This window comes from Rhamphochromis sp. 'chilingali', assembly GCF_963969265.1.
Source record: "Rhamphochromis sp. 'chilingali' genome assembly, chromosome: 15".
NCBI classification, from domain to species: domain Eukaryota; kingdom Metazoa; phylum Chordata; class Actinopteri; order Cichliformes; family Cichlidae; genus Rhamphochromis; species Rhamphochromis sp. 'chilingali'.
Window position 1 is genome coordinate 35,301,810 of NC_137942.1, and position 16,336 is coordinate 35,318,145.

At 43.2% G+C, this 16,336-nt stretch overlaps 1 protein-coding gene and 2 long non-coding RNA genes across 4 annotated transcripts in view; 2 read left to right on the forward strand and 1 right to left on the reverse strand.

Moving 5' to 3' along the window:
• The window catches only part of LOC308410897 (protein NLRC3-like), a 48,815-nt gene extending 38,596 nt beyond the window's left edge, over nucleotides 1-10,219 (forward strand). For both annotated transcript variants that reach the window (XM_080904565.1, XM_080904564.1), the window contains 2 exons: nucleotides 5,900-5,946; nucleotides 6,095-10,219. In XM_080904565.1, the coding sequence (XP_080760691.1) occupies nucleotides 5,900-5,946; nucleotides 6,095-6,636 (589 nt within the window). In that variant the 3' untranslated portion in view covers nucleotides 6,637-10,219. The remainder of the gene's footprint in view (nucleotides 1-5,899; nucleotides 5,947-6,094) is intronic.
• LOC308410924 lies at nucleotides 2,443-3,299 on the reverse strand. The gene is made up of 2 exons (XR_013974304.1): nucleotides 3,103-3,299; nucleotides 2,443-2,514 (listed from the first exon to the last, which is right to left on the reverse strand). It is a non-coding gene; the product is annotated as an uncharacterized lncRNA (long non-coding RNA).
• Nucleotides 10,220-12,956: 2,737 nt separating the features above from the next.
• On the forward strand, nucleotides 12,957-15,984 carry LOC308410921. The gene is made up of 5 exons (XR_013974301.1): nucleotides 12,957-14,031; nucleotides 14,983-15,112; nucleotides 15,204-15,264; nucleotides 15,375-15,487; nucleotides 15,748-15,984. It is a non-coding gene; the product is annotated as an uncharacterized lncRNA (long non-coding RNA).
• Nucleotides 15,985-16,336: the final 352 nt, after the last annotated feature.

Here is a 16,336-nt window from a genome sequence, read left to right on the forward strand (position 1 = left end):
AGACCACCAGGTAGAGAGGAACTGGAAGGCTGCTCAACAACAACTGATTGTTCATGCTGAAGACCGCTGGCAGTAGAGACACCCTCCAAAACCACTGTGGCCCCTGCTGGGACAACCTGAGAGATTCTGCCCTTCAGTTTTACAACACCATGGTGACTGACGTTAGACTGATTGTGTCTGAGTTCAAGCACCTTAATGACCGCTTTGTAGCCGTGAGGAAATGTCTTGGGATCTCCTGGATTAGCTTTGCAATAAATGTCATACAACACATCAAGTGTATTTGTCCCTATGAGTAAGTAGGACCCTGAGGTAGCTCGAACGTCAGGAACTATGAGAGCTAATGTGGGCACCTCAATAGACATACCAAGAAATTCTTTTGGAAAAGTGACAGTAGTTTCAATGTAGCCCAAATAAGGTACAGCCTGTCCATTCGCCCCTTCAACCTCCAAGAGGTCATAGAGAGGCTTGATGTCCTGCACTGACATGTGTTGTTCATTTTCGATTTACAGGTTGTCTTTTTAACCGGTTTCTTGTTGGCACGCTCACTTAGCTTTTCCTGTGATGCAAATGAGGCTAGCTGACTCTGCAAGCTAGCTATCTGCTTTTGAAGTTCCTCAATAGCTTTCGGACCACACTGTGGGCTTTCTCTTACGCCTGCACAAACACAGGAACTCTGAGCATGGACAGATACTCGTTTAGATGAACCAATGTGCTTTTTCATCCTATCAACCTTTGCAGCTTGTCTATCTTCTTCGGTACGCAACATTAGCAAGAGCTCTGAAAATGACGGTGGACAGTTTTTCCTGTGTTCAAGTTGCAGACTGGAGAGCAATCCACTATCCCAACACCCCCTACAAAACTGCTTGAGGAGATGTTTGTCTACATCATCAGGTGGAATACCCCCCCTTTTTACTGCTAAATTTAGTGCTAGCTGTAAACGATGGAGGAAAGCTGATGGTTTCTCGCCTGGGTCCTGAAGGGTATTCATGAACTGAGCAAAAAGCTCCTCACCATCCTCTACAGCGCCGAAGGCTGAATCGAGCAACTGCAGATAGGCTACTGGGGGTGCGCTGGGACTCAAGCACTTCACCACATCAACTGCAGGTGGAAGCAAATTCTCTAAAATCTTCCTGGACACCTGCAGATGGGTCATACTGGGGTCACTTAAAAGCAGCTCAATGTGTGAGCGCCAAGTCTCATAGTCTGTCTCATTGTTAGGCCTGGGAGTTTTCCCTGAGAAGGAACGGATGCGCATTGAAGAATGGATCTGTGATCCAATGTCATCCTTCCTTAAAATATGCTCAACAACGACCTTCTGAACTTCAGGGGGATTTACATCACTAATCACTATTGAAGGCTTCTGTACACGCAAGGGTGGAACTGGAGTTGAGACACCTTGGTCACTGCTTACCCCTGAGGGACCTGAAAGCAACTGGGGCTGTGGTATTGGTGTCTCATCAACAATACTATCATGTAAGACAAGAAGGTGCCTCATCTGTATTCTCAGTTGTCTCACAGATTTGTGATATCATCTCTTTCAATACTTCCTCATAGGTTTTGCCACTGAGCTTAGCCAAGCCCTTTAATTCAGCCAAGTATGACTTCGTGACACCTTCACCCACCTTAGCAGTGTAAACGCTTGCCAAGGCCCTCACACAGTAAGAGACATTTGGTTCACCCTCTGCAACATACTTGTATGGCATAAGAGGCTCTAAAGCTTCTACAGCTGAGCCACTTGAGTACTCAACAATCAGGTTTTGATGAAACTCTGAGGTAGCATCATCCACTGGCAAAAGGGTTTTAACACCACCATACTTTTTCAAAAACTCTAAAACTTCTTCATCTTTCTCTGATTTCGTGATCCCACTCACAATAACTGCATTGGGGATTTTTACACCTGAGCGCTGGACAAAATCCATGTCAGACACAATTTCTCATTACTGATGTTTAAAAATTCTTAGGCTCCTGGCTGGCTTGCCACTTATGTAACCCAACTTGTGAATTATTATTAAGAATGACCGAACTCCCACTAGCCAGTATCAGAAGATCTAGGATCGGCAGGAGCCCAAGGTATAAACACCAATAAGAAGAGACCACACCACAATATACTGTTCACAAATTTGTTATATTTGACACACAGCAGCTGCAACAATGTAATGAAAAAACAATAAAATAAAATACAAAATATTTCCCCCAAAATAACAAACTAAATAAAAGTGCGCGCATACAGCTTTCTCTGAGTCAATTATATGAGTGGATAATGTCTGATAACTGATGGATCGTTGGGGCCCGTTCAGTTTGTTTAATGTTTGTCCTACCACACTCCGATGAAGGAAGAAAGTTCGTAGTCCTGCAGGTATCTGAAGCTTCAATGGGAACGAAACTTTGGCTTCAATAAAACCTTGGCAAATCCTTTTCAATTTCGGGTTGGCTCGCCATCCAGTTAACTGGAACTGTGGAATCACTGCTCCTCGATGGGGCTTGCTTCAGACTGGGTCCGTCTGTCGAGTCATCCTTTTACCAGATAACAAAAAAAAACCTGACCTATAAACAGGTCACAGGTCCATATAGTCACATTCACTGTTGTGAAACAGCCACACTTACTTAAAACATTCAAAAATGAACAATAAGTATTAGTGTAACTCTATATCTTAATTCAGCTAGCTCTGTTGTACAACAAAATTATATCACTGCAGCATCATATCCTCTTAGATGAGCTATAATTTTATCAACCTGACGGCTGACAATGTTCTCAAAAAAAACACAGCTTCTATAGTTAACACTGTAGCTGCAGTCAGCAACTCACAGTAGCTCACCAGACTTGTGCATTATAACCAACTCAAAGAACACAACTGAAAATCTGAGAATCGGCGTACAATTGGATTAACTTGTTAAACATAAAACTGATTAGCACCATTTCTTTTGTTTTTTTTCTTAAACGTAATATGATTGCAGTCACTAGCCATTTCACACACAGAACACAGTCAAATTCTGCTAGCGTGAGCGCTAGCAGTTAGCTTAGCGGCTAGCGGACTCGCCGTCCCGTTAAGTCTGCCCTTTTTATCCTTAACAAATTAGGTTTTCCCCACTTTTCGTACTCACCGTTGACAGGGTGAAACTCTGAACAACCAAAAACAACTGCAGCAGACTTGCTTTTAACTCCTAGCGATTCGACTTCGGGAACATTAGTTTCTCTGGCACATGGCATTATATGAACAGGAACGAAATGGCAACACAGGAAATCATGTGATCAAGGTCAACAGCAAGGGTCACTGGGAGCTCATTGCTGATTGGCCAAGTTAAATGACAACAGATAATCTTATTGGTCCACATCTTCCTTTAAACATAAAAGAAAAAAGAAATGACTAAATTCTTTACATTATACATGAAAAAAAACTACTTTCCACTGCTCTTTTTTTCTAGCTGGGCTACACAAGGGTTAAGGTTATTTTAGTTTGGTGATGAGTGCTGGAGGGATTCTGGTTAACAGATAAATGGATGGGGGCGAGGCTGTATTTGTGCAGATTAACTTGACTGTGTTCCACCTGTGTTGATTAAGTCAAGTTTCTGACATGCTCCACCCAATTTTTCTTATTTCACTAATAGCATGGATACTGAAACTGTTTCAATTGAGTTCTATGCTTTCATTACATTAACATAACAGACACAGACAAGGCTGATGTCTGAGTTGTTTTAACAGAAAGCATGCACTTGCAGATATTAAAGATACTTAAATGTCCTAATTTAACTAAAGCCTAACTCTGACTTAGCCTAAACCTGTCTGTCAAACTAAGCTTTAGATCTCTCAGGAATAATGTGCTTCAACACAACTATAAGAGAGCAAAACAAATGTGGTGTTTGGTTTTTTTACAATATTTTATAAACAAATGTGTGCAGAGTGACACCAATACTGTCTCAATTAAATTTCATGAATCTAAAAAAGTTTATTTGTATTTGCCTTCCAATGTTTCCTTGGTATTTGGGCAAAGATCATCTTTTAATATCTTAAATAATCATCTCAGAACAGAACAGGAGGAAAACAGCTCCAACTACCACAAAAAAGACAGGTGTGAGTACTACTGCTAGTACAACTGCATCTACTACAACTACTCCTACCATTAGTACAATAGGTAGTAGTTACTAGTTACAGAAGTAGTACTTATAGTAGTTGTAGTAGTAGCAGCCATTTTACATTAAACAAGTGTAGTGATCTTGTAGTGAAAAAGGCCTTCTTTCAAACTCAGTGAAACATCACACACTTGTGTAATTTCTTACCTTGAAACAAGTGATGAGATTAGGCCAGGGTAAAAAAAACCATCCCGGTGCTTGGGACAGTCCGGGAATCCCCGACCAGCGTGTTGCTGTGACCTCCGTGAACCGTTCCGCGTGCTCCGGCCCGCTCTGCCGTCCTCACCTCGTCGTGGTCCGGTCCCCGCGGTGCGCTCTCCGCCGTCCGCTCGTCGTGGTCCGGTCCCCGCGGTGCGCTCTCCGCTCGTCGTGGTCCGGTCCCCGCGGTGCGCTCTCCGCCGTATGCTTCCCACCGTACCTCGTCGTTCCCTCACCTGCCGCCTCACCACGGCTGTGCCTACTTTGAAGCACTGTGTCTGTCAGAACGTCCGTCTTTTAAAAGTTTTATAATTACCTTCTTACCTTTTCTCCAAAGCGTGTCAAAACTCTGCCAAAATTGGGCGCTTCCTATTCATCCATCAATCAGTCGGTCTAAATCATTGATGTAAATATCAATGGTGTAAATGGGTATTGTTAAAATGCGCATGCGCAGCTTCCAATTTCGCGCCATGTGTATAATTTCCCGCGCTCGTGTATAATTTCCCGCGCTTGTGTGTGCGGCATGCAGGGACAACTCCAACCGACAGGGGTCAGTGGCGGACACACAAATATACAACATATGTCAAGTTTTTGGTTTACAAAGACTTTTGAGAAAAACACTTTTTGGGTATTAAAACATGCCCAGAAACCATTTTAAAAGGTCAATTTTATGAGGACAGCAAAATGTCCTCCTGTAACAGAGGGTCCTCATAGCTCTTTGATTTGTCTTGAAAATTGTCCTCCTAAAACAAAAAACAAACACACACACACAGACACACACACAGACACACACAGACACACACACACAGACACACACACACACACACACACACACACACACTATGCACAGACTGGTACTCTTTGTTCATACCTGTGTAAGACGTCATAATGAACTTGTGCATATTCATGTAAGCTCAATAAAGAGCAGTGTTACGAGGGAGCAGACGAGAGCGACTGAGGTCAAGTGAAGGAACGGCGCTGTCACAGTTCTCTCCCTCATCAATTGTCTGGTTCCAGCGGTGGGTCTGTGCTAGACGACCCATCACCAGCTTTTTCCACTGGTTACCAGTACGTGGTAGAATCCACTTCCAGATCTGGTTGTCTTTAAATCTGTGAATGGATTGGCTCCATCTTATCTCTCTTTAACAAAAGAATCCAAGTGGAGCCCTCAGGTCTGCAGATAAGCAGCTTCTGACCAGAACTAGACGTAAAAACAGAGGTGAGCTTTATCGATGGCTGCAGCCAAACTCTGGAACAGTCGCCCTTCACATCAGGTCGTCACCAACACTGGACATTTTTAAAAGCCGGTTGGAAACACATTTGTACTCTGTAGCTTTCAATCCTGACCAGTCTTTATAGTCATTACTGTGTATGTTTCCTATTTTCTCTCTACTCTGTGCAGCACTTTGGCTCAAGCTGTTTTTAAATGTGCTGATAAATAAATGTAGATTTCTTTGAATAAAACAGTGGAGCCGAGCTTTGAGCTCAGTGTGTAACAGTGTGTGTGTGAGAGCCATGTAATGTCCATGTGTGCATGCTGACTGTGCTGCTCTGACCCCCCTCCTCCTTTCAGGGTGGAGCCTGCTGGAGTCCGATGGTTGAGACCAGGTCTGAGGAAGTGTAAGTGTGTTTTTAATGGGATTCATGAAAACAAAGCAGCACACATTCAACCATCTTCATCATGTCAGGAGTCATCATCAAAGTGTCAATCAATGAACAGATGATGGATCAATAACTGCAGCTGGATTGTGTTTGTTCTCTCCATCAGATTCCTGTCAACTCACAATCGACACAAACACAGTGCACACAAACCTCCAACTGTCTGACAACAACAGGAAGGTGACACGTGTGGAGGAGGTTCAGTCATATCCTGATCATCCAGACAGATTTGATGTTTATCCTCAGCTGCTGTGTAGAAATGGTCTGACTGGTCGCTGTTACTGGGAGGTCGAGTGGAGAGGACACGTTTGTATATCAGTGAGTTACAGAAGCATCAGAAGGAAAGGACGCAGCTATGACTGTGAGTTTGGATGGAATGATCAGTCCTGGAGTCTGATCTGCTATAATGATGGTCCTCAGTCTGTCTGGCACAATAACAGAGTAACATCCATCTCCTCCTCCTCCTCCTCCTCCTCCTCTGTCTCTAACAGAGCAGCAGTGTATGTGGACTGTCCTGCTGGCACTCTGTCCTTCTACAGAGTCTCCTCTGACACTCTGATCCACCTCCACACCTTCAACACCACATTCACTCAAACTCTTTATCCTGGGTTTAGGTTCAGGTCTCCTGGTTCCTCAGTGTCCCTGTGCTGAGTGGAGTGTAAAGAGTGTCTCCTGTTACAGAAACACTCTGACTGTTGAACAGATAGTTCAGTCTGTACATGTCTGTCTCTTTCACTCACAAACACGTTTTCAGATTCATGGATTCAATCAGTTGATGTTTGAAACTCTTCTAAATGATTCCTTGTAAACTTCTTCAGTCACAAACAAACAGGAAGTGATGTCACATGTGTTCCTGTCCACACAGCAGAATGAGTCTATTGCTGACAGTGATGTACAAACAGAGTGAGCATTTCTGAGGCCCAAAATAAACTGAGTAGTTCACTGAATGAACAATGGACTGTGAGCTCAGTTCCTTCATCATTAGTATGGATTATATATGTATATGTATTATATTAGTATCATATATATCAGGTGCTGCTGCTTTCAGTCATTGTGCAAATGTGCTGTTTGTAAGCTTGTAAAGCTGCAGTCAGCTGAGACTGAAGAAGTCACCTGATCAGTGAGCAAACGTTTCTGAAAACGTCCAGATGAACAGAATCAACCTTTTGGGATCAGCCAGCAATGCAGCATCATTGTTGTTCAGCTTCAGAGGTTTGCAGGAATGAACTGATGACCAGAAACAGCTGCAAAGTCCAAGAAAATACCAGCTGGAGTTCAGCTGCATTTGAAGAAGTCAAAGAAAAGTAAGGATGGCAAAGGGCGACGTTTTCTTCCAAAGAGCTGCAAACATGGTCGATGCCTCATTAGAAGAATCATCTGGACATTTGTGAGGAACTCTAACCAAGAAAGCAACGTCACACAGATCCAACAGACAGTTTCCATGACTGCAAGTGTTGAGTGGAAAAATGCTACATTGCATTATTGCATCCTCTCACCACAGGAGGCGCTGTTGGCACCACTGATTGCTGATCAGCTGTTCTCTGATGATCTGATTGATACTGTGAATAACGGGACTCACTGAACTCTGTGACACAGTGAAGATTACAGAGTTTAACTTCAACATCTGACTGACGTCACACAGACAGAAGGATGAACCAGTGAGGCACAGAACACAGTTACTGGAGATACTGGATCAGCTCCATGTGAACCTCTGATGGAGAAGCTGCTGAGCCAGAGAAACATCAGGACATGACAGCAGCTGCACTTATCTAACAACATGTAGCAGAGCTGATCTATGTTAGAGGATCTATCACAGCAGCTGAAGCCAAAGTCCAACACTGGATACCAGCTGAGCCTGTGCTGAGTGTAGTGTTACAGGAAAAGGGCAGAAACACTGGTAGCTCCCAGTGATGCTGACTGGGGCACAGAGCTGAATGATGCAGCATCAGGACACTGTTTCAGTCTGACTGACAGAGAAACCTGTAGCTGTATCTACATGTGAGGCAGAGGCCACACAAGCAGCTTTCTATGTTTCACAGTGACTGAGATCTTCAGTGGGGGTGGACATGCTCCTGTACAGACCTCTGAGGAGAACCAAGGTGCAGTCAAAGAGTCCAGTCTGTCCTCACAGATGTGAACATGTGCTTTCATCAGGTCTGCTGTCAGCTAGCAGGCTCACATCAGAATCACTGTTCCTGAAAAACACAGTCTGTGTGACATCATCAGTCAGCTGATGGTCCCAGATCTGAATGGTTTCTGTCTCTACTGAGGAAGTCAGAGAATATCACTGAGGTGTGGATCAGGTCTGAGTGAGCTGTGGAGGGACAGCTTTAAACAGTCCACAGGTCTCACGTCCTGCTCAGTCTGCTAGCAGATACCTCGTATTGTTCCAGATGTGCTGACATCAGCAGCAGCACAGCTGTGTGATACCATGAATCTCAGTTATTGATCCAACACACAGTAAATACAAAGATCAGGATTTCTGAGAGTAATCATTATGAGTCTGAACACATGATCACTGAATGTTAGTCTCCACAATAATAAGCTAACACAAGCAAACACAGCTTTCAGCTCTTATTTTGAAACTGGCTTATTTAGAGAGCTGTGATGTGAGCGTGCCTGGCTCTGAGGCACTTGGGTCAGCCTCTGTTGTTTAGAAGTGTTACAGACTGTGAATGACACAGACCTGTCAGTTTCCATGTTTGTCTGTAACACAGCTCAGGGGCTCCATGCTGAACGCATCCATCCAGTGTTATTGATCCAGGACTGATACCAGCATTGGGATCAATACTACAACACACAATCACATGTGTCCACGTGATGTGTTTGACCAGCTTTATTCATTAATGATCAATCAGCTTATTTACTGCATCTGAGTCCAGCTTCATTTAAATGATCCAACCATGAAAATGACATCAGTCCTACAGAAGCACTTCATGCTAACAGGAAGTCATTGATTAAGGTGGAATAACACAGAGACACAACCACTCACAGCTAACCTGACCCCACTAACTGCATGTGTTTGGACTGTGGGAGGAAGCCGGAGTACCGGAGAGGACGCACACAAACACGGGAGAACATGAAGCACTGAAACAAAGATGGTGGATTTGACCTCAGGACCAGGCAGGGTTACGGGGGTCATGACCCCCCAATAATAGATCCAGCTACACTGAAACTGTCAATTTCATTTACTTTTACTGTTTTAAAGCTATCAGGCTGCTTTGTGGCTCACTCAATACTAAACTAAGATACTTTCAGTGTGAATCATTTGCAGGAACACAGGCAGGATTTAAAGTGCAGAACTTTACAGTCTCTGTCTCAAAGTTGGTCTGAACATGCTAACAGCTCTTTGTTTTTTTCAGTTTTCACTGGTTTGATGTAATGAAAGAAATTTTAAAGAAGCAGACGATTGTTGTTATTTTAGTTCTATAGTTTCATAAATCGTGGTGTGGATCTAAGTCAACATTCAGAATAAATAAGATAATACAGCACTTTGATGGTTGCCTTTGTATTTTCCCAGCAGTGCTCAGGTTGGTTCTCGGCTACATTTACATACAGATGTTAATGTGTTCAGCAGCTGGACTCATCTGAGGAAGGAACATTGGAAAGGTGCTCAGTGCACAACTGCATCACTAATTTTATGTAAGACCCTGTGTTTTATTGTATTTATATATTTGTAACATTTGACTCAAACACTTTTGGGAAGGATGAAAATGTTTTCAGGAGGAAGTTTTTCCTTCTGTCCGACTGCAGTACACACAACACTGCGTCTCCCTCCCTTATCACACTTCCTCAGGCTGCTGATGAGCGCCCCCTGGTGTCAGTGTTGATGACGTCATGCACAGTGAAACATAAACAGTGTCTGTTAATAAAAAATCATGTGTCCATTTTCATGTTTGCATCATGTTTCTGTAAAATCATCAGCTGTTTCTGAACCTTCTTCATTGTTTGACTCATTCCAACAGCTGTGAGCTGTGATGGAGTCAGAGCAGCTTCATCACTGATGTTCAGGTGAAGCTGAACTTAATAAACTGTAGAAATGATCAGGATTCAGGCTGGATGTGTAAAACACTTCTGTGTGAGGTCGCAGTGCTTCATATGTGTGTGTGGGCTGAAGCACACACGTGTGAGTCCTCAGAGGTTTCACACACATCACTGCACACACTTATAATCCTAGTTTAAGCTTGTGGATCATATCGGACACATCAGCAGCTCTTTGGAGACAAAGATTTGAGATTTAAGATGAGTCATAGTCTTTCTATCCATGGTAGCTTCCACTGCTGAGGCTCGGGAAACATGAAGAGGATAATTAAGAGCAAGCATCAGCTCTGTCTCATCTAACTACACAGTATTATGATCATGCACTTATGTCTCAAACTAAGACACAATGAGACAAAATGAGTTCTGTGAGTCTTTAGATTATCAGTAAATTCTGGTGACAGTTTGACGCTCAGTGGAGCCATTTTTGGTTTGTGATGAGTGTTTTGTGAGCTTCTGTTTTGTGAATCGCTCTTTGTAATTTAGAAGATCGTGCAGAAATGTGCGCGCCCTTATCTGAGAGGACACGGAGAGAGTGTCGCAGACTCGAGGTGAGGAGATAAACCTCGGAGCTGGACGGCCTGCACGTTACCCATGTGCATCTTTTCAGTGACATCAAGTGAACCCATAATAAGCATTTCTATGTCTTAGACATCATGTCCATTTCTAATGAGAGATTATTTTTAAATGAGGGAAACCTGGTCTAACAACACGCTTCCAACAGAGCTAAAGGTTCACCACAGTGAGACGGTGGGACTCTGATAAGAACTGAAACACTGTGTATGAACAGCTGAGACAAAACTATATATAAACACTCATTTATTCCAGTTTAGTTTGCAATGATTTCAAAGTAATGTGGAACGATTCATGTTCGTGAGCTGTTACAAACACAACTATTGATTTGTCTATATATGGTCGGACTACAAGGCTCGTGTTGAGGCTCTTGGAATAATGTGTGAATTACAGCAAGAAATGATGGTTTTCCATTTTACCAAAGTGGAATAAAATCACCACAGCAAAGAAATCATGTTATTGTCTGCAGCTAAAATATATGGTGAACATGGTTTTATAATAATGTGCAAACACAACCTCACTCTGCTCTATACGAGGAGCCAACCACAGCTGTCCGGGTCTTCATCCACCACCTCCACCATCTTTGCTCATCATCATTCACTTAATTGCTGATTGGTTTAAATCAAACTCCATTACAGGTTCAACTCCATTATATAACAGCATGTTGACTTTGGATCTGGTGTGCAGTGCCACCTTAAAAGATGAGGAAACTAAGAGATTACAAAAAAAGAAGTGGAGGAGTTAAAGAGCTGCAGCAGATTAACAGTTTCTGACAGTCATGTGTTAGAAATAGGACGATTAGATGAGCTGAGGGATCCATCTACTGCTCAGTGAAGCCTCATCAGAAACAGTCTCAGTGGAAGGATGGCTCTATTGTTAAGGAAGGACACAGGCAGAAAGACTGGCGTCTGTCACACAGGAACTGGACTGAAAATCAGCTGCACATATTCATCAGTACATGCAAACATATTATAGGTGTGGAATTCAGGACAGTACCATCAGAAGTTGATCCACTGTGCAAATGTCTGATTGGCAGTGGCTTCATTTTTCACTATGAACAAACTGCTAATGCAGCATCACAGGACGTCAGCCATGGATTGGCCTCCCCAGACCTCAACATTACTGAAACATCTTAACAGAGGATGGAAACAAAGGGAACCAACATCCAAGAAAAGACCAAGACTCCAGGCTGTGCTGAATTATAAAGGTGGACTGACCTCCAGGGTCCTTAGTATCATATAAGCTCAGTTTGTGTCTTATATACTTTCCATTTATATAACAAAATATATAGAAAGGAGGGTGGTTTAAGATGTGTGTAGAGTTTTATTCATTATCTTTAGACAAACAAAGAAAGCACCATCCATTCGTCTCCAGTCTGTATGAAAAACAGGGGAAAGGTCAAATTAAAACTTTGAAATTCCTTTCACAATAAATCCATAAATAAACAAAATAAAACATAGAAAAGTGTTTAAACCCACTTTTCCATAAAGCTGTCAATAGGAAATGTTCCAGTAAACATGTCTGTGTTTCTGCTGTTTTCCTTTCATGCGTCCACAGCTGACAGGTAACCCTATTGGAGTCGCCATAGTGACGGGTGGCGTCTCAGCTTCAGCGTGTTGATGGGCACAGCCATGGTTACCACAGCTGGAGTTGGTGTACGGCGAGCTGTGAGAGGACAGAGATGGAGAACGCACATTTAACTCTTTAACAGGAGATACGTTACGACTAACAGACGACTGCTGTCTACATGATGTCTTTGCAGCCCTTATGCTACATGTTACACAACTTTTCTTCATGCCAACAAGACTGAGGTGCCACATAGTCGACACATACAGCTGATTATGATGCATGTTTTACTATTGCTATGTTCACATCATCTGCTTGGCTTTATTACTGAGAGCCTGGAGATCCTCTGACGTGTGCATGGCTGATGTGAAGTATGATTAGTCCTACATGACATCAACAACAGAGGCAATGAAAGCTTTGTTGTTAACAGGTTGTAGGTAAAGTCAAATGTCTACTTCTACACTTGTGTTGGGTAAAGTTCTTCTCACTGCAGCAGATTTATATCTGTGCTTTCACAGGGCGTGATGTGGAGCTCAGCGCTGAGGTGCAGGTCTCCTTGGAGACGGCATCCTGGCCTAGATGAGTCCCAGCTGCCTGACCTTGTGTCCAGGTGATCGTCTCACTGAGGAGCTTTTGTTCTGAAAATCTCACGTCCATCACCTGTTTCCTTTTTACTATCTCTGCTCTTTCTTTATTCACAATGCTCATAATATCACACAATTATATTCATCACCTGCATGTTTTTATCCAGCTGCTGTTAGAACCAAACAAATAAAAGGATGAAAAGCCTGAAATCCTTTGATTTATTACATTTGAAACAAATATGAGAGCATCCCTAACAGCACAGCTGAGACCTTTGTTTTAATCAAGCCTTTGTATCGACACACTTGTAAAGATTCATATACAAAACATAATAGAATAAATCAATATAAAATACACATAATCACAAAAATGCAGCCATGTTGTGAGTTTGCATCTAAAACATGCATGTTTCCCTTTGTACAGGCAGATTTACAGCAGACAAAGCAACACGCTGATCGACTTTGACCGCTGCAAAAACAAAACACCCACCAAGTCTGAAGTCGATCAGAGGAACTGTTGACAGACTGACAGACAAACAGATGCTTGATTCATTAGTGCGATTAAATGTTCTTCTTTAGCAGCATCACTTCATGTGTTTGTGTTCCAGGAATAAAGGTCTGTTTAAACTGGACGTCTCCTCAGCATCACTCGTGCTGTCGTGGTTTCAAAGCTGTGCAGAAAGAATCTGAGGGATGATACAGAGGTGACCAAAGTTACAAACATCCAGCTGTGCTGCAAATGTTTGCAGAGCTCCAAACTCTTTGGCTTTCTGCAGAGCAAGTATGGAAGAAGCACCTGAGCTAACTTCAGTTTAGACGATATGAGGAAAAATGCTGCTTCCCAAAGTTTCCTACAAGTATCCAGTTTATATTTAGAGAAGCGAAGGCTCTTTATCCTGACAACTACTCCCTGGTGGATCCCTGTCCTGTGACAGCAGCAAAGACTGTGTATCAGTATCATCAAAGCCACTTCAATAACCAGTGTTTAAAGCTCTCTAGCAGATGGACTTCAGTGGCAGCAGCCTCTGTCTGCTGTGTACAGAAGGTTCTCTGATGAAGCACACAGCAGATGCTGCACTACAACAGCAGCAGCAGCTCAGCTTCAGTTTGCTTCGACGCCCTTTTTGACCTGTGAAACAGCAGAAAATGAAACATTTCAACACCCGTTTGTTAGCGTGAGCTATTCTGCTGTTTTTCATCATTTCACAGGTGAAATAAAATCACATTTACTTCCTGTAGGAGTGATCGTGTCCAGCCTGACTGAGACCATGTGCTCCATCCTGCACAGGTAATAAACCTCTGACATGAAGGGCTGTCAAGTAGTTTTAGACAAATGAGGGTAAAAGAGACGTTAAAAGCTTAAAGAGAAACTACATTTTCTAAGAACTGTCTGACGTTCACCTCTCACACAGTGGATACGATTCTGCCGCTGCAGGAATAATCTTTGTGCTTATGAAACTGTCCATGTGTTTGCAGAAAATGTCACATGTTCAAAGCCATCCCAGCACCTGGGGTTTGTATAAGTGCAGCTGCTGGTGGGGAGATAGTCTCACTCTTCTATATAAAGAGTCAGCAGGCAGCAGATCTTCATCTGTGCTCTCCTCCATCATCACGTCTTCACTCTTCAGCAGCTATGGCTTCACTTCGTGCCCTTCTGGGAGTGGTGCTGTGCTCCTCATGGTTTCTGCTTCTGCCTCAGGCCGACTTTGATTTACAGAGTCATCCATAATATTTTTTATTTTTTATTTTACTGCCCATCTATTTTCATACAAATGTCTCCGTCTTATGGAAAAGGGGTGGAGCTTATCCAACGAGGACAGGCAGGGCCCCCCCAGACAGTTTAGCAGTCTATACAGGAGGCTGACCTTTGCAACATGTACTTCTATAATGACTTCACCATTTAGGTTATTTGGTTATGTTTCACCCTGGATTTTGTGTGATAATATTTATTTTGTCCACTGATTTAAAAACAACAAACTATATGAATATAAAACAGAGTGAACAACAAAACATCAGCTTTGGAAACTTTGATGTAAAATTCTGCAGTTGTTTTCTCAGATATAGCATAAATCAAACTAACATACATCAGTGTGTTATTAATGTGCACACACACACACACACACACACACACACACACACACACACACACACACACACACACACACACACACACGTGTTACAATAAACAGCTCTTATGCTTCTGTATGATTCTCAGTGCTTTCCATTTGCGTGTCCACAGGTTGCTGTAAGTGGTGCTTGACTGCAGTTTGCTCTCATTTCAAGTGGTTTGCTGTCACAAAGCCAACAGGAAGTCCGGCCATGGTTGAGCCAACTGAAGATGGGTTGAAGGTGGCGTCCTCGTTTCCTCTGTGAGCGCGAGAGGACAGACAAAGCAAACACCGTTTGGACAGCATTAAAATATTTACACTGATGATTAATGTTGTGTCTTTGCACCTGTAGCGATACATGTTGGAAAATGGAGACTTTAGCCACCAAGACTGACGTGCCTGGAAACTTCCCTGTGAGTACGCCCATAAAGACAGGAAACAGTTTAGCCACCGCGGTTAATCCTCCATCATCATCATCCAGTATTTTTCACATCTTTTCTTCTGCTGTTTCCCTTGTTGTCAGTCACGGGTTTGTGACTGAAATGCGTGTGGTCGACGGGAAGCCTGACGAGTACGGCCTGAATCATTCCATCAACACCGGACGGAGTGAAACCTTTGTTGAAAACAGATTATATGGTAACGTTGCATTTAGCTTCAGTAAACTGTGAAGTTACAGCAGCAGATTTACATCACGTGGCTTCACAGGAAGTAGTCTGGACCTCAGCGCTGAGGTTCAAGCAGCTCTGCTTGCAGACGGCATCCTTCCTGAAAATGTTCTTCATCTTCCTCAAACCAGAACTTTTACATTGGTGCTGAAGTTCTATATAAAAACAGCCTGAAATACAAAGTGATGTTGTGCACTGATTACCTCACACTTCCCATGTTTCCTTCTACAGAGGAGTGTCCGCCTGAGTGTTTTGTCTGATCTGTTGTTGATCGTCTCATTGACACTGCATGCAGATCTGACACCAGGGCTGGACTGGGACAAAAAATGGTCCCGGGCATTTTGACTGGAGACCGGCCCCCCAGGTATTAAAGGAAAAACCATGAAGCCTTTGAATGAAAACAAACGCTGTTGTCACAGTGATGGACGCTGTCTTGTTGGTATACATGCATCAGTCTAATAAACTTAAACCTGCACCATCCTCCCTGTCCTGGTATTCTAAACAGGAAGTAGACTGTTGGTCGAGTTAACCTCCTGAACATTTACAACACACGGTGGAAACCTGACATTAAGACAGAGACTAGAGGTGAGACATGATCATTGCTGATTACTGATGACAGATTTAGATATTGTGGCGGAGGCGTGGCCCCGGGCGCAGCTGCAGGGGAGGAGTGCAGCAGAAGGCTCAACAGGGCGGCGCTGCGAGGCCGGTAAGAACAGCTGATGGTGTTTATGTACTGATGATGGTCTCCCTCCGCTGTGTTTATAGTGAGACGGGGAGGGGCGGCCAGGACAGAGATCAGCTGGGCTCGTGAGCTGTC